Below are 19696 nucleotides of genomic sequence, written 5' to 3' on the forward strand. Positions count from 1 at the left end.
AAAAGTTAATTTTATGGATTGTACCCAAAATAACGAAGTTCTTGTTATTAAAAAAAAGTTAACGACTTATTTTTAGCAAGTAGTTTCAATGAAAATATTTTTTTTAATTCTTAGATATTACATTTAATCCTCTAAAGTTTAGTCTATACTTTGGTTTTGTTTATTTTAAACCTCAAAGCTCTACACAATGGGCTATCTGTGCTCTGCCCACCGTAAGTATTAAAGGCCGATTTCTAACGTTATAAACCCTCAAGCTTATCACTGAGCTACTGGAAAGCATGCTGTTGTTGTTTTATTATTGCAAAGCTACTCATATGTTATTTGTACTGTGTTCAACAAGAGATATCGAACCATGGATTTTAGTGTTGTAAATCCGTAATCTAGTTGCTGACCGACCTGGGAACAAAGAAGCAGGAAATGCTAAGTTGACTAGTATCATTCCATCTTCTTGGCTTATTTTTTAGCGTCAACGAATTTTCTTCTCAGTGTAATTCGTCTACAGAGCTAAACTTTAATCTTATTTCTCAAATTAATCATGCTATCTATAGTCAATTTCATGAATATTGCATAAAATATTAAAGTTTTCTTTCTGTGTTCTTTACTACTTGTTAAATAATATTTATTTAAATATTAAAATAGGTATTCATATGGCCTATTGTATGTTTAACAGAGACTAAATATTTACCGTGAATTGTCTTTTGAAGCATCTATTTTTAATACTTACCAATCGCTTATAAATCACTATATATTATTTCCAGTTTTTTCTATTTGTACTTCTGTATGCTTCATCTATTAAAAACAAATGAAAACATGCATATTTTTACAGCCTATTCCACTTGTTATTGTGTCAAAAGCTCGTTACTGGTCTTTCATCAAAAATGTGAAAATATAGATATTTGTTTGATTTTTGCGCGAAGCTACACGAGGGCTATCTGCGCTAGCCGTCCCTGATGAAGCAGTGTAAAACTAGAGGGAAGGCAACTAGTCATCACCACCCACCGTCAACTCTTGGGCTACTCTTTTACTAATGAATATTGGAGTTCACCGTAACATTATAACATCTCCACAGCTGAAATGGCGAGGATGTTTGGTGTGACAGGGATTCGAACCCGCGACCCTTGGATTACGAGTCGAGTGCCTTAACTATCTGGCCATGTCTAGGCCTATATATATATATATATATATATATCTAACGAAAAAAAAAAACAACCTATGTGATACCGCTCAAAAATTAAAGTTTTAATGGCGAGAATATTTGCTTCGATGTCAGTGTAATATTATAACTTTCAGTTTAAATGAGTTAAGTTCTAGTATTAAGTTTAGCTAGACTACTATTGTAAACGGCTGCTTGAACTAAAATGATAAACTTTTAGTTTATTAAAGATTTCATTTCAGATTAAAATATATAAATATATTAAAGTATCTTTAGTACACAGTAGATGGCAGCACAAACTTCAGATTACTTATTGCCGGTATTCGACAGAGACGAAAGGCAGCACTAAGAATGGAGTTGCTAGGTGCGGTGAATGTCGAGCAGTGCTACAGAAAAGCTGTAATTACGAAAATGTGATACGTTTGACTTCTAAACCTCTTGGTGTGGAACATTCAAGTTTTTTTAAAAGATGGAAGGCTATAATATTTATCAAGGTAAAGTCTATACTCCCTTACTATTTATGTGTGTATATCGTAAGTTAAGTGTATTATTGTATTGAGAGAAGTACACATCCCAGTGTAGTCTCCTCTTGCCAAGCAATATACGAAGGTTTTGCTTGGATATGGGCGAATGGATGCTTGAAAAGCTTGGTTATCCTATAGGATAAATCGCCAGTTTTACTTTCGCTCTAGGTAGTTTCAGATAAATAAAATAGCTCTTTATTAAATGATCGTATATTTTAAACATTTATTTTAAAATTATAGTGACGACCAGAATCTGCCTCTCTTTAACATGACAACTACATCTTTTGTTTGTATTGTTTTTCTATAAAACTATCAGAAAGAATTACAAACATGATGTGCTAAAAACACATAGGTCACAAAAGTCTTGATAAAAAACCTTTATCAGTGATTTTGACTTGTTATAATGTTTCTAGTCTTTATTCAGCAAGCTCAGATTACATAAGTCAATAAAGTTATTTATATTATATCACTCGTACTAATATTAAACCATCAAAGATGAATCTGTGCAGAATGAGCTTACGTAATTTAAGATGGAGCTGTTGTCGGTTGAAAACTCAGGCGGCATCCGGACACTCTTCCAATAACTTCCGTGAAACACGATGCCAGAAGTTAGACACGCATAAAACGTCTATTGATTCCGAGCCTGCAGACATGATCCAACAAGTGATGAAATATTTATTATATGTTTCTATGTCTCTTAGTGTTTTTTTACATTTATCTAACAGATCAAACAAAGATGCATATGAGCATCCCGAAAGATACTTGATATTAAATGATTAAACAGATCAAGTGCTTATTCCATCTGCAGGCACTGAGTGTTTTATGTTTCGATGTTTCTTTTAATAAACGTGTGTTCCTCTTTATATTTTGTAGATTGAGACAAATTAACACAAAAAAGCCACGTTCAATTGATATGGTAATATGGAATTGCGTGTCTTGAAGCAGTTCATTGAGAAAAAAATGTTTATTGTATTTAATATACATTTGTTCGTTTGTAAGTTAGCCCAAAGCTACGCAATGAGCTATTTTTGTTCTGCTCTTTACAGGTATCGAAACCTGGGTTCTAGCGATGTAAGTTCTCAGACATGCCGCTTTGCCACTAGAGGCTCCAGTTTTGCAACTAAAATATTAACCGCTTCGTCATTGATCTGAAATATAGTTTCAAACGATAAATTTATTGATTTTTATTATTTTCCTAATAAGATCAATGATAAGCTACTGACAGGTGCTTCCATAAAGGTTCCGTTTAATCCCAGTTTTCAACTCTTCAAAATGTTAATAATCCCACGAGATGGTGTATCGCACTTACTGTTTCTATGATCGTAAAGCTCCCTTTGTTCAGTACTTAAAATGAATATTTTCATATTTTATAAGAAAAGGTTTTATTAACTAAAACAATATTGTTGTTCAGGGTATTTTTGTAAAATAAATCAATCTGGATATAATACGTTTTCATAAACTATAAATATCATCAGTGTATGTTATTTCTTTCACAATATTCCATCTGTCCAGTGTACTGTATTAAACTTTACAACAACATAATTGTTGATATCGTGATTAGACAGCTATATAGCTAAGATGAAAATATATAAAATAAACAAATTATTTTGAATGAATTATTTATGCGTTTATTTTCTATCACAATAGTGGTTAAAATTTACCAAGTTTGATGTCAGTTTAAAAATTAATATGGATATTTTTCCGATTTTAGCATTAATGATTGAAGTATCTGAATAACAAGATTTTACTTAATTTGATAGGAGTTTGTTTTTACTTATTTGGTTTTCAATTACCGTTCAATATAAAAGCATTACATTAGAATGCATTACAATAAGACATTGAAAAGTCGACTTTTTTTTCAGAAAATTTTGAACCTGGAATCCAGTTCCGCATACTTTTATTTTATGTACAGGATGACTATGATAAATTGAGTTGAACAGTGCAGCACGCCATACCTCACAAACGGTGTGGTATAGGAGGGTAAATTTCACAGGAGTGATAAGGGTAGCTTAGACGTGCAAATGTCACAGTTATCATTGGTTGCCGTCAGAGGCGCCACTAGGATTTAATATCTGATCAATCACAGCATCTGTTTAAAATATGCTCCTCCAGCCTCCAGAATGCATTGCATCCACGTGACAAAGACGAGGCGCAGTTCATCTAGTATGTTGGTTACTTTTGGATAATTGTATTTTTGAGGTCTGAAATTGAGCGAGACTTTCTATAATATACACGTGATTTCAGAAACCCATAGCCAAAAATAGGCTGGTGTTAGATTGGGAAAACTAGATGGTTGTTCACGAGGAAAAGTAACGTAAAACGATTCTGTCTTAAAAGAGGTCCTGCAAGACAAGTATCTCCAATATATGGAGTGGCACCACCCTGCATGTGAACTGTAATGTATTATACTTCGTCGCTTCACCATTGGTTGTAAGATCTAAGCATTGCATGTTACTTTGCAGGATTGATTATGAAAGGTTGCAGTCCATGTACTCATATTTCTTCCAAAACAACAAAACTCTCTAACAACAAAGTCAAGTGTGAAAACACACTATGCTGCAGTCAAGTGACAACATGTGTGCTACGGGGACCATACTGTTGTGATCATAATGGATTAATTCGCTTTTACTGATATTATATTCATAATATATTTATTAGTAAATCATATAACAGAGTTATATTATGAAACTTTTACAATAATGTAGTTTTTTTAAACGTTATTATTATTGGTAAAACGTTGGAGAGCTTTACAGGTGACATGCTTATTATTATTACATATAATTCAAATTATATTTTATTTTAGTGTTTGGTTTATATTTGTCATATGATCTAACCTAGACGAGTAAAGCCACCATCGTACCAACCTTGCTACACTCCCGCCTTAGCATCACAGAGCTGCATGGGAAATTTTGTATGTAGATTGGTTTAGGACCAGGTTATGTTGTCCGCATGTTAACATTCCCAAGAGGAAGTACACTCCTTATTGACCATTGACTTCCAGTCTTGCCAAGAACGCAAATTCAACAAAGTTGACAGAATAGCTAAAATCGTCAAATCCAAACACCAGGTGACAATTTTGCACTTATGTGCACTTGTGCTAGCTTTTTTTTGGTACAACTTGGTGGCCTCAGCGACAGATTCAGTAGGTGTCAGTGATCTGCCAGTACATGGTTTGCACAAGTGCATCCTCTATTCTCAGAATTGTTTCATGAATTTTCGTACGGTAACACTGGAACAAATCTCTATCCAGATGTTATACAACAAGTTCACCTCTCTGCGCACTTGTCAGTTTCATTTTGGTTGAATAAGTTGCGCTTCCATTTACAAATACATATGTACTGGATCAGTAGTAAATTTCCTGACTCATATACCTAAGTTTCGTGGTTTCATTTTCCACAGTGGACAGGACATATTGTGTAGTTTTGCATTAAAAATCCAATAACACCAACTTCATATGCGAAAGAAACTACAATGGCGATCTTCATAGCAAGATGTGAAAGCTGTGGCGTTTGCACTCGTCATGATACACTTATCACCCAGTGCAGTTTAACCATCATATGTCACACTGCTTGTAACACATGACACGCTGAATTGCGAAATGTCCTTCATTATCAATTTATTCCACGATTTATTATAAACATAATCTACTTTAAGTTGTCTATATATGTTTCACTTTCTTTTATTCTAGCAGTAAGCCTGAATATTTACAATACCAAATGTTGTGTTTCGATACACGCAATAGGCGCACTACAGATAGCCCGTTATGTAACTGTGCGCTTAACAAAAAAAACACCTAAATCTTTTATACAAGATATTAAGATAACATAGTTCTTACACACGCTGCTAAACTTATAAATAAAATATCAGCTGTATAAATTAAAAACTGAAGTCTTAATAATTTACTTTGAAGCTTATTATCCTTACTTAAACTCGATTTTCTATTTATGTCAATTATTATGGCATTAGTCTTCAATCAACCCAAAGATATTACGTCTTTGAAATGTTGGGTATTTCAATTGGTGTTTCAAAAACGTTTCGCTACGTAATGGCCTAACTGATTCAGTCTTTAGACCCATCAATCTTTCAAATAAATGGTTTGGTTTTGAATTTTGCGCAAAGCTACACGAGGGCTATCTGCGCTAGCCGTCCCTAATTTAGCAGTGTAAGACTAGAGGGAAGGCAATTAGTCATCACCACCCACCGCCAACTCTTGGGCTACTCTTACCAACAAATAGTGGGATTGATTGTAACTTAATTGCGCCCTCGCGGCTGAAAGAACGAGCACATTTGGTGTGACGGGGATTCGAGCCTGTGACCCTCATATTACGAGTCGAGTGCCTCAACCACATGGCCATGGCGGGCCTTTCAAATAACTGGTCATTCGAAATCTAAAGTCTATACTAACGTGATATCGTAGTCGTTTAGTTTGATATCTATCTTAATTTTTTCTGCTCATAAAATACAATAAATCATGAGTTATTTTTCTTACCTATGTTACAGGTTGTCGACCGGAAGACGGCGTTCCAGATATGACAATGATTAGTGACATCGATGAGAATGGGATAAATACGAACTTGAACGTACGGTATAATCATGACAAGGTTTATGTATCCTTTTTATGTGTGTAGCACGTGGATTGCAGGCATTTAGACTTAGCACGTTGATCAAAATAATGAAAGTGTCGCACATTATTTTCAATCTTTCTTTACTTTTACATTAATGGTATTCCAGTTTATACATGACAAATAGTTGTTACTAAAGTATTTGTAACGGTAATTCTTTTATTTTTCTCTGTCATATTATTTCGTCATAGGCAAAAAGGTTTTAATGTGAGAACAGGAATTTCACTGACGGTTTTATTAAGACTGCTTCATGAACTTTTCAACTAAAAGTAAGTTTCAACAAGCACTTAAGCGTTTCTTATATTCCTCAAATCAGCAACTGCGTCAGCCGCGTGCATAGTTACTACACGAGTTTCGTTTGGTCAAACGCAGGCAAGGGTTAACATTGCAGTAAAAAATGTGGTTGAAATTTTCGGCTGTTTGCGGTTTAACGGTAACATTGAAATCTTTAAACGCTAAAATTCGGAGGTTGATCGGCACAGCTCACTGTGAAGCTCTGTGCTTAGTGTGGAACAATAGATGTTTCTAGGAGCTATTTTTAGTGCTATGTACTTTATTTCTGTAATTGCATTTATTATTTGTGTTATTTTTCAATCCAATGTCCAGATTTTATATACTTTGGCCCTTGATTACTTTACACGGACTTAAATTTTTAACCTTGTTTTGAATTATATCAACTAGGAAACCCCTAAAGTTTCGCACTGAATACACTTTTAATTTATATTGTAATTAGATATACATGTTTTTAGATAAGCGAATTAATTTAAACAGTTTTGTCAAGTTGCAGGTGACATTATAAGTGAATGAGCTACGTTAATATTCTTGTTAACTATTTTAATGCCATCATTTCACGCGATAAACAGCCACTTGATAAATTAGTTTGGTTCGTACATACCGCGACATTTTATACGTGATAGCTTACAAGTGATAAAGCAGTGCTAAACACCACATCTAAAACACGTCATTCTCGTAGAAATGGTTCGTTAGTCTCGTGCTGTACGCATGCGTTGTCTGAAATCATTGCCGCCTCTCGGTCTGGCTGACACATGGTTTGACTTGACTCATTCCTGAGTGTGATGTATCACTAAATGGTTTCTTCGCAAACGCGTAAACTATGGATGTTTAGTCTTCCTTATGTGAGTCAAATTCGAACGATAATTAAAGCAATTGCTTAGGTTTGAATAAACGCAGTTTGGGCTGAACGTCATTTTACTCGATATTTTTAACCGGTCATTTCTTTATTGTAAGCGTTGCAGAATCCCTTACATAATATAAAAGATTATCGATTATTCTGCTTTTTAAACCACATTTCTCTTACTTATTCCTATTTTCTACAAAACAATAAATGGGATCACGTTCCTTAATAGTTTGTTTTTTAATTACCAAAAGATGGTTTTGATTTTCGAGATAAATTTAAAAAAAGTTTAAATTCATGAATTACAATAGATTAATTGTTCCCAATTTTGAAACTTGTATTAAGCATATTACACTATGTAACACAAATTTTGTTCTTGGATAATATGCGTTATTTCTTAATTGTTTATGTTGTAAAAGTACAGAAAATGGCCATTATTCCCTTCAAACCTTGTTTTTGTGACCTGGATAATGAAATTTATAAATTAACGTATTTTCTATGTAAAAATGGGCAAATTTGCACATTTTCATTTACATAAGGTCTGAATACAACAACATATGAATCAAGGTCTACGTGTATTTATACTAAAGTTATACAAAAATGTTTAGAAATGAGTAGTTTTTTGAGACTTGCGACTGTAATGCATCAGCCCCCAAATACAGTTTCCCATCATGTTTTCGTTATAGGCTCCCAGGTCACAAAAGCAAAGTTTGAAGAGAAAAAGAGGTCTTTTCATTTACTTCAGGCATAAGCAATTGGGAAATAACACTTTCTGGCCAGGAACAAGAAAAAGTAAAAATTTTGTTACACAGTGTTATCGACCTCTATCTTCCAAGCACGTTTTGCTTCAGTGTTATTTATTAGATGGTATTGTGGTAATTACAAAAGTGCTTCGTTTTTGTGCAGGTAAGGTGTACAGATGTATCTTTTCCACTAATCTGTAATTCTTGATCAACAGACTAAATTGTAATCATATACTGCACGTTATAGTAAAACAAAGTGGATGGTTCCGAAATTACAGGAACTAACCAGAAATATAAACAAATAACAAACAAGAAAAATGTGCAAGTGGAGGAAGAAGAAATAAAAGCTTGAAAAAACATGAATTTCGATAGAAAGTGAAAAGAAGTAAATAAAAAGCAGAGACTGAGGAGAATAGATCATGTAATGTGGAGAAAATATGAAATAAAACTGAAGTGGACAACAAAAAACAATGGTGAAATACAAGTTAAAATAATAATAAATAGAGATTGTAAATAACACAGATGAGAAAGAAAAGGGCTGAAATGTAATTTGTTTGTTTGTTTGTTTTGTTTTATGAATTTTGCGCAAAGCTACATGAGGGCTATCTGCGCTAGCCGTCCCTAATATAGCAGTGTAAGATTAGAGGGAAGGCAGCTACTCATCACCACCCACCATCAACTCTTGGGCTACTCTTCTACAACGAATAGTGGGATTGACCCTCATATCATAACGCTCCCACTGCTGATAGGGCGGCATGTTTGGTGCGAAAATGTAATAGAACTCAGATTATGAGAAAAGATCGTGAACTAAAATAGGGGTTAAAAGAAAGAAATATATAATAACTCCCGTCACACCAAACATGCTCGTCCTTTCAGCCGTGGGGACGTTATAATGTGACAGTCAATCCACTATTCGTTTGCAGAAGAGTAACCCAACAGTTGGCGGTGTGTGCTAGTGACTAACTGCCTTTCCTCTAGTCTTATACTGCTAAATTAGGGACGGCTAGCACAGATACCCCTCGTGTAGCTTTGCGCGAAATTCAAAACCAGATCAAACCACAATAACTAAAATGCATAAGATGAACGATACAAAGAGCAGAGAGCTAGAAATGAGCACAGAGGTCGGGAAATAAAGAAAACAATTAACAGTAATAATTATGTATTCTAAACAAAGATTCAAGATGACGAGGAATCCAGTGGTTTTATTTTAATATCCATGTCAGCCGTCTGTATTTTATATATATATACTAAACAATGATGTCATTAGAGAAACTAGGAGAAACATCAAAATAAAAAAAAGAAAAGAAGGATCCAATAATAAAAGGGTAAGATATGAAAACGCTAAGAAAAAAGAACCAAACGGAAACATGAAAAATATTGTTGAGAAAGATGAACGTGAACTAAAATCCTTGGTAAAAAGAAGAAATACATTAAAGTGAGGTGCTTTCCCTCAATGATGGGCAGTTATTTCTACAATGTACTGATGCTATTGTATAAGATTAGTTTTTAGTTATCTATGTAATGTGACAAGGCAGTGACACCGGAGACATGAACAGGTCTGATTTCCCTTATTAATGGATCAATTGCGTATTGTAATACAAATCATGGACCACATATACTTTTTGTTGTGATTTCTGTGACATGCTTGAAACAATAGTACATTGAGAATTAATGATTTGTAAACATAGTGAAAATTATTTTACGTGGAGAACATACTACACGTTTTAACAGAACATTGGTCTGGCTTCATCTATACTTTAATACACAAGTGTGCTTAAAACATTGAGATTTCAAAGAAATATTCATCAAATGTCTGTAGTTCTGTTTTCCTTAGAATATCTTCAGAGTTAAACTGTTTAATAATGACTGTAGTCTTGCTTTCCGACAGCATATTCAATATAAGATGTTCACATGTGATTAACTTCTCCGGTGCCTTTTAGAAGACAAATCTGCAAGATTAATAAACTATAATACTTGATTTTGATCCAAATACGAATACTGTAACTGTAGAATCATCCATGAGTTTTAAATTTGCAGAAAATAGAATCTTTTCACGTACGGATTTTCAACGACCTGTTTATTTGTCACTTTTTTATTTCATTGGTTGTAATCCAAGAGGCTTTGAACAGATGAAAACAAAGTAACAAATTTTCCCAATTTTTCACATGATCCAGGATAATAAGTCAACCCACACTCAAAACTTTCCAGACCCACGGCCCAATGGAACCAATAAAGATTGTAGACCCAAACTTACTCCTTGAAGCCATCAAATAACATTTCAGAGGTTTTGTGCAATCATCCTTTCACCATAGAATTTGGGAAAAACTTGTTCTGTATTGTATTTTAAACACGGCTTATTATTATTTTTATTATTCATTTTTAACTTTAGAAAGGATGAAACTCTTTGACAAATAACTGTTTCGTTGTATGGAGAGACCCAAAATAATAGTTTTCTTTAATATAATCCTAAAACAAGAAACCTAATTTCTAGACCTGTGAAGAGCCAATAATGTCTCGCGCAAACGAAGGCTCTGTAACTTAGGTGCACATTCTTATTTATTTTGCTTTTTAACTATAAGAATTTGTTTTTAACGATTAGAATAGCTTTGTTATTTTTCTATAACTTCTCCTTTTGAGTCTAGCATCACCAGAGCGTTACTAAAATGGTTTCTTGGTTCATATGTATTTCGTGAAAACATAACATGCGCTGTATAAAAGAACAATAAATTACGATTGAAAGACCTCGGATCTTCCTGGTGAATTCTGGATGGGATGTTTTAGTTAACAGTTCTAGGTTATAAAATGACTGCTGTTCTTTCCACGTATTAAAACAGACTTGGAATACTCTATAAGATTTACAGTACCTAAGTTGAAGAATTTATGATCCTTATGTCTTTAGTTCTCATTTTGTTATAACTTGTTTTACTCCTGGCTCATATTGCAAAACTACATGTATGTCCTGTATTTATCCTTTACTATTATCATATTTTTGAGTTAAACATTTTAACACGTTAATCACATTTTGTGATTTCTGAAGTAAAGTCATTTTCTATTTCATATATCATGTGCTTCATATAAAGACAGAATGTTTTAAACTTGTCCAGTCTTGCCAGGTTAAGACTTTTATTAATCTCTGGACTATTAGTTTTCAGTTTATGTTCTTTATATGTATTTCAGTCGTAATTTTTGTAATAAATATAGGGAAGAGCTGAAAAGTAAAAATTGTTGTCATAAAGCTTTGTAGAAAAATACTTGTAAGAGTTTGGACCTCTGACTACATACCCTTACTGAAACGTCTCAAAATAACTTTAATAAAAATAAGGATTCAGACCATAAGAGCTAATTTTTAGAATAGTAAAAAAAAAAAACTATATTTGTTTGTCATCGTTATAATTTATCTAAGAAACTGATGTGATATGACCTAACTACACGTTTTACCTAAACATAATATATGTATTGAGCATAAACTGTTCCGTACTATACAAAAAGTCAGTACTTTTGTTGTCTTGTAAAACAAAAATCTACAGGTGAGTTATAATTTATAACTATGATCACAGACGTTGGCTCGATATGGCTTTAAACTTTTTCTTCTGTTTTTATGTATTTGTAAATCATGACTTTGAATCTCAATCAAAGTTGAGAAGCATAAACCAAGTATATTAGAAAGCAACATTTATGGTAGGTCAGGTGAGGTCAAGGTATGTCCGACCATATAGTTGTATAGAAACTCGACTGTTGCCAGATTTTCCAAACCATTCTGTATGCTATTAAATATGAAATAAATAACAATATAATAATTATATTAAACTCTGTTGACATTTTAACATGATTTTATGTCGGAGACCTTCAAGATAATCTGGACAACTCGAATACAGTTAAGGCAGAACATGACTTCATGAATTCATTAAAATAAATGAATCACTGTTTAGTTTTTCAGACAGCTTCATGGAAGTGATGGCAAGCTTTGAAAATTACTTTGTGTAATTGTTACTAAGGGACACTTATGTCTAAAACTATCGAACAGGATAGTGTGGTTCAACAGTTTAGCTTCTGATAACATGTATAACGTACATCAGCATGTTATTCGTAAGGTAGAAGTATATTTATTTGTTCGCAAATATATTAAAAAAATATATATATATACACAAAATATGGTTATTATGCTATTTGTAAATTGGATTAAATTATTTACTTTCTAAGTGCTTTATAATACGAGGGCTGTTCAAAAAATACGCGGACTGTTTGAATTGCGCGGCTCCAGTTGGTTCCAGGGGAATCCGCTTGGTGTCGCTAGGTTTGCACAGATCAGCTGATTACGACGCCATTTCCCGATTGCAGATATCTTCATTTGTGTATTAGCTACGCGGTTTTAAGTGAAGTGCGATTTTTTTTCGTTTGGCGGATTTCAGAATGAATGACCTGAAGGAGCAACGACTTGCTGTGAAATTTTGTGTTAAACTGGGAAAATCTGCGACTGAAACTTTTGCTATGCTTAACACGGCTTACGGTGATGTTGCTATGAATCGTACGGCATGTTTCAAGTGGCATGAACGTTTTAAGGATGGTCGACAGTCCATTTAAGATGATGAGCGTCCTGGACGTCCTTCCACGTCAACTGACAACCCACACGTCGACAAAATCAACGCCCTGGTGCGGGCAAATCGATGTCTGACTGTCAGGGAGCTTGCTGAAGAGTGTGGGATATCAGTTGGATCTTGTTACGAGATTTTGACCGAAAAATTGAAGATGCACCGCGTTGCTGCGAAGTTTGTGCCTCAGAACTCGTGAGATCTTGGCCAAACACTCGATCACTGTTCTTCCCCACCCCCCTACTCACCTGACCTTGCTCCTTACGATTTATTTTTTCTTGTTCCCCAAACTCAAAAGACCCTTGAAAGGAAGAAGATTTGAGACGATTCCAGAGATTAAGGCAAATGCGACGAAGGAGCTGGAGGACATTACAAAAGAAGCGTACCAGGACTGTTTCAACAAGTGGAAACACCGTTGGGATAAGTGTGTGCGTTGGGGAGGAGAGTACTTTGAAGGGGTCCCAGACCTGTAACTTCTAAATAAAGTAGATTTTGTTTTATGACGTCAGTCCGCGTATTTTTTGAACAGACCTCGTATATTCCCTATACGTTTTTTTCAAGAGTGTTTAGCGTACATTAAATATTGTATTTTTCTTAAGTGATGCTTAAGACGTTACTGTGCTATAACTCTGACATGTAAACACACTAATACAAAAGAAATTGTGTTAAGAACCTCAATAAGCAACATGTTAGAGAAATGTAAATGTTTCAATAAATAAAATGATCTGAGACACAAAGAAAGTGACTTGAATACAAGTGTAAACACGAATCTCTCCAGAAAACACAGAATAAAATGCACTAGAGCTAGTGAGAGCAACGTTTTCTATATATAAGTACTGAAGTAAAAATAATTGGATGCTGTCTCCCTTTTCAAACAGCACGAAAGTTTCCAGTGAGATATCCCATGATCTTAGGTTACCTTCGTTAACGATCATTGTCATTGTCCATTGAAAGTGGGTTTTGTTCCCAGCTTATACTTAGCTGTGTTATTTCTGCATTTAGACATTATCCGCATCCCAGAATAGGTCACGACACAGATTATTGACCAGCCAATACAAGCTTTCTTGAATAACCAATCTCTTAAATAATCGCAACCGTAGGTGACAATTGCAGTATATTCATGTTAACTTTACGTACTCTTCCAAATAGTATCACTGTCTATATTTCAGTTAAAACCTGAAATAATAACAACTGTGTCTCTTTCTTCTTCTGTACACTGGTATTTCCAATAACGTTATTCCATACACACATATGCAAGTGTAAATTACGTTTGAATAAAAAATGAAGAAATAAGAATAGAAGCGTCAAAAAGTGGGAGCACAAGGTAGGTATGGGTGGGTTATAATTACAACACTTGGTTTTTGATACCTTGCAACCTCAAGGTAGGTGTAGTCATCGTTCCGCCCGTTCCTACTTCGTGTGATTTCTGTAACTAAATGGAAGGTGTATATATCTAAATTTCTCTGTTGTAAACTTTGTATCAGCAGCCAAGTACAGATACATGTGTGTAATCAAATTACACGGTCCCTAACAAAATGCATGACATCATAAGGGAGCTGTTTAATGTCAGAAGTGAGACAGGAAGATCCTATAATCATATATCAGTTATCTGACTTGTATGGTGTAGACATTGAGAATCATATCAAAACCGTTGGTTTTTGGAACTTTTAAATTTGCTCAGTATCTAAAAAAAGATTGATTACCTACTAATGAAACTCAATCCAACTTTATTATTGGATCAACGTTCAAAATAAAACACGAAATGACTACAACCATTTCGAGGTTTCACCGCTTTAAAAATACTACCAAATATTTTAATGTTATCCTGCCCCATCCTGCCTTGTTTCCTTAATTTTGGTGCCCCTATTCTTACTTCTAAATTTTGTTTTACTTTAACAAATTTAATCTTTAGCTCATAGTTTTTTAGGTACTGAATCTTGAGAGTGACTGGACTATAAACCTGTCTATCTCGTTGCTTTTCTTAATGTCATGTCTTGAAATATCCCTGCTTTCTCTGATATATTTCCTACAGTGTTTTTTTTTTACTTAGCCAAGATGGTAGCCTTTTCTTTGCTAGGTTAATGGGTTAGGCTTCTTTCATATATTCAGCACCACTCTTTCCAACTGTATTTCTGTTTTTTTGCAAAAGTGCATTCTTCGCTGAGAAAAAACTTTTCAAGGCTATCAACATAATATTTTCTCCTTTTCTTTCGGTTTGTTTCTTTGAAAGGCATATTTTAAAAACTGCACTGTTCCAAGTACAACTGTAAATGTCAAAAGATCACTCTTAGCTTGAAAAAAAATATAAAGGTAAATTATAAAATTTAGCTTTCTTGTTTTCGGTTCAGAACACTCGAGCAAAGTCGTATCAGACTTCGGCAATGGTACCGTTCTTACTCACATTGGAAACTCACGTCTTATGCAACGACTGCTTTAATCAACACAGAATTCTCAAGGCTGCTGTATAGAACTGAAAACGTCACTTCAGAAGGTTATGTCATAGTTAGAACCTATATCTAGAGATTCAAAATAGTTCAGTTTTTAATGTAGTTGATACAACTGCAGGCTTATCATGTACGAGGGCTGTTCAAAAAATACGCGGGCTGACGTCATAAAACAAAATCTACTATATTTAAAAGTTACAGGTCTGGGACCCCTTCAAAGTACTCTCCTCCCCAACGCACACACGTATCCCAACGGTGTTTCCACTTGTTGAAACAGTCCTGGTACGCTTCTTTTGTAATGTCCTCCAGCTCCTTCGTCGCATTTGCCTTAATCTCGGGAATCGTCTCAAATCTTCTTCCTTTCAAGGGTCTTTTGAGTTTGAGGAACAAGAAAAAATTGCAAGGAGCAAGGTCAGGTGAGGAGGGGGGTGGGGAAGAACAGTGATCGAGTGTTTGGCCAAGATCTCACGAGTTCTGAGGCACAAACTTCGCAGCAACGCGGTGCATCTTCAATTTTTCGGTCAAAATCTCGTAACAAGATCCAACTGATATCCCACACTCTTCAGCAAGCTCCCTGACAGTCAGACATCGATTTGCCCGCACCAGGGCGTTGATTTTGTCGACGTGTGGGTTGTCAGTTGACGTGGAAGGACGTCCAGGACGCTCATAATCTTAAATGGACTGTCGACCATCCTTAAAAAGTTCATGCCACTTGAAACATGCTGTACGATTCATAGCAACATCACCGTAAGCCGTGTTAAGCATAGCAAAAGTTTCAGTCGCAGATTTTCCAAGTTTAACACAAAATTTCACAGCAAGTCCTTCAGATCATTCATTCTGAAATCCGCCAAACGAAGAAATCGCACTTCACTTAAAACCGCGTAGCTAATACACAAATGAAGATATCTGCAATCGGGAAATGGCGTCGTAATCAGCTGATCTGTGCGAACCTAGCGACACCAAGCGGATTACCCTGGAACCAACTGGAGTCGCGCAATTCAAACAGTCCGCGTATTTTTTGAACAGACCTCGTAGTGCGTGCGAACAAGCAATTGTGCACCCACGTGATATGATAATGGGTTGTTATTTGGCAAATCATGGAGTGTGTTCTTAACCGTAGAATATAGCTGCTAGTGTATTGTTAGCCCGTTAGTAGCATTGCGAAATGGTTATTCTTATTACCAAGGTTATAGGCCCAGCATGGTACAGGACTTGTAATCCGAGGGTCGCGGGATCGAATCCCCATCACACCATACATGCTCGCCCTTTCAGCCTTGGGGGTATTATAATGTGACAGTCAATCCTGCTTTTCGTTGGTAAAAGAGTAGCCCAATAGTTGGTGGTGGGTGGTGCTGACTAGTTGCCTTCCCTCTAATCTTACACTGCAAAGTTAGGGACGGCCAGCGCAGATAGCCCTCGTGTAGCTTTGAGCGAAATTCAAAAACCAACCAACCAAGGTTATAAGTAAAACCAAGGAAAATGCTTTTAGCAAAGGTAACATAATTCAATCATGTGCATTTACTTTTGTATATGGTAAAGGCAGGAGAGAACTATTCCTTTCCAACAACGTTAGCCAATCACTCGGATAGGCAGATTGACACATTTGTTGTTTGGTAAAATTTTTGTTTTAATTCTACCGACTTCCTCGAGTACTTTGGCGGCTTATTACTCTGCAGTTGATTTGTTTAATTTCAGAAGTGTGTAAAAATTGTGTGTAAAATTTTGTTTAGATACTGTATACAATGTCTCTGAGGTTGCACATCTGACCCATTCCTACGGTAAGTACTACCGTATTTGTGAAATACATATATACTCATATATGCCTTGCAATGTTAGTTTTATTTTTTACATTTCATTAATAATAACTGTTAAAAAGATTTGGGTTTACTCTTTATTTTTTCGCAAGTACTTTACTTGTTGATTTCTTTTATCGAAAATTAAAATATAATCATAGCACATTTAAGACGTGGAAAAACTAACTCATAATATTGCAATTTCTCATATTAACTACTAGTACATATCTTATGTACTGAACTAGAAAGCGTGCTCTTCGATCTTTGTACTTCACTATATTCGTCCCTCTAAAATTCATACTAGATGGAAAAATGAATATCAGAGATGACTGGTTCTATTACTACTACTACCACAACTCACTTCTCAGTAAAACCAGGTTATAAGGAAAACCGTTTTGATTTTTTTTAAGTTAAGATAAAAGCGGTAAACGTGTATTTGGTGATGGAATTAGACCGTTATTGACGGAATGGAATAAGAGAGAGCGACAAGAGATTAATAACGTGGATTTGGTGATCGAATTAGATCGTTGATGACGGAACGAAATAACAGAGGACAATTAGATATTATTAAAAATGTTTTGTTTCTGTTTCGTCCGTAAGTACACTTACTATTAGCCTTGTTATTTTTTTTCTACTATTTTCTGTATCGAAGATCGTTTTAAAGCACGAAACTAACAAAGTGATCGTTACCAAAGTTATCATTACATTATTCGGGATAACTCCTTAGGATTTGTATTTTGAGACTTGTAGAACCGGAATATTGCTATCTTTGAAATGTACTGCTGATTTTATTGCATAAAATAACGATTCTCAAAATTTTACTATATCTTATCGCCCTTTAATATTCGTTTTTCACTCAAGATATTTTAACCTCCCAAGTTAGTAAGTAGTTATGATAACTTACAGACCTGGTGGCGAGGCCTTCGACTAGCAATCTGAGGTCTGCAGTTTCAAATCCCTGTCACCAAATATGCCTGCTCTTTAGGCTTGATGTCAGGACTAAACACTCGCGTGCAAAATTTCTTAGTTAATATAAAATACCGGAGTGACTGCGCCCTTTCAGCCGGGTGGGCGTTATAATGTTACAGTCAATCCCACTATTTGTTAATAAAAGAGTACCCCAAGAGTTAGCGGTGGGTGGTGATAACTAGCTGCATTCCCTCTGGCCTTACACTGCTAAATTAGGGACGGCTAGCGTAGATAGCCCTCGTGTAGCTTTACGCGAAATTCGAAAAACAAACCAAACCCTAGTGGCCGATCTTAAATCTAAATGAGATTAATTTCGAATGAAGAAGAAGATAGGGTAACATATTCATGCAAATTTTTATTGGAAAAAAGTTTCGGAATAATAATTCACATATTCATCTATCACTCTATATATTTCTTTCTCTCTGTTTAACGGTAGAAAAAAAGAAAAACTGTTAACTCGGATTTATTAATTTTAAAAGGTATGCTTTTTCATGTTTAATTGATACTGAAATCTATAAATGTATAAATGAACTTTAACTACTGCTAATTAACTTTATCATATCCATTTGATCACATTATCACATACATTTGATATAAACATACACATATTATTATTTTTCAAATTAAATAGCATTTTATGATGCCTATTATAACACATTTTACCCAGCTTTAGTCTAGTCAATCGTGTGTTCGAAGCCATTATTTTTAAGTATTATTAGGAAGAAAATATTAAAGTTCATTATAAATTATGTTAAAGGTAACTGGGAAATAATCATATTTTTACCTAAAAATCAGAAAATACCATGAAGATGAAAGAAAATTTTCGACGTTTATGAAATATGTTTATTTCGGACGAACAGGTTTGCAAGTGGCCAAGTGATTAACGTGTCGGGCTTTGGATTCGAAGGTCCATGGTTTGCCGCGAACGGTCAAATCACATTATTTGGTTAAAGTTAAAAATTAAGGATGGATAGCGCAGATGGTTCATGTGTATAATACTATTATCTTTATATACAAAGCACAAAAATTTGTCTGTCTGTTTTTCCCTTATCTAACTACTTCTAGGTCTCTGAACTAATTTTAACCAAACTTTGTGGGATGATAGTTTGTAAAAAAGTAATATTAATGGTGGGTTCATAAATGTTCTACTCCCATCACCAATGTTATTGAGCACTTAGTATTTTTGACGTAAGTTAACTATATTCATACATTACGTTTTGTTTTTACACCAAAAAAACCTTATTAACTTTTCCGTAGGAGAGCAGTAATTCATCAGATTAACAACAGTAAAATTAGAGGTTCAATTTCCCTCGATGGATACAGCAGACAGTTCGATGTGGCTTTACTATAAAAACACACACATTAAATTTTCTATAACACAATATATACACAGTGTGGGGAAGGGCACATAAATGTCTTATATGTCTCAGAGAGTGCACTAGTACTTTCTATGGAGAAATGCAATGAAAAACATGGTTGCCACTACTGATATACTATATAATCTCAGATGAAGTTTATACGACAATAAACACAATAATGCTAATATGGGGAGCTGTTTCTTGAGTTATGTGCACTTTCCACTGTGGCCCGTGAACTTACAACATCACCCCATAAGAAACATCTGCAGTCAATTGAAGGTGGTTGTTGAAAGTGGGTAACAGAATGCACCCCTAATTCCCCTACCTCTTCTTATAAAGTCACACTGTTCATCACCCAGCGTATAC

At 34.8% G+C, this 19696-nt stretch overlaps 1 protein-coding gene across 1 annotated transcript in view; it reads left to right on the forward strand.

The window, feature by feature from the left end:
* Window positions 1-1497: 1497 nt before the first annotated feature.
* LOC143251988 (unconventional myosin-VIIa-like) overlaps window positions 1498-19696 on the forward strand; it is a 143805-nt gene continuing 125606 nt past the window's right edge. Inside the window, exons 1-2 of the mRNA XM_076503456.1 lie at window positions 1498-1647; window positions 6178-6284. Coding sequence (XP_076359571.1) covers window positions 1623-1647; window positions 6178-6284 — 132 coding nt within the window. The 5' untranslated portion in view covers window positions 1498-1622. The remainder of the gene's footprint in view (window positions 1648-6177; window positions 6285-19696) is intronic.

The sequence above is a fragment of the Tachypleus tridentatus genome, chromosome 1 (genome assembly GCF_004210375.1).
Source record: "Tachypleus tridentatus isolate NWPU-2018 chromosome 1, ASM421037v1, whole genome shotgun sequence".
Taxonomy (NCBI): Eukaryota; Metazoa; Arthropoda; class Merostomata; order Xiphosura; family Limulidae; genus Tachypleus; species Tachypleus tridentatus.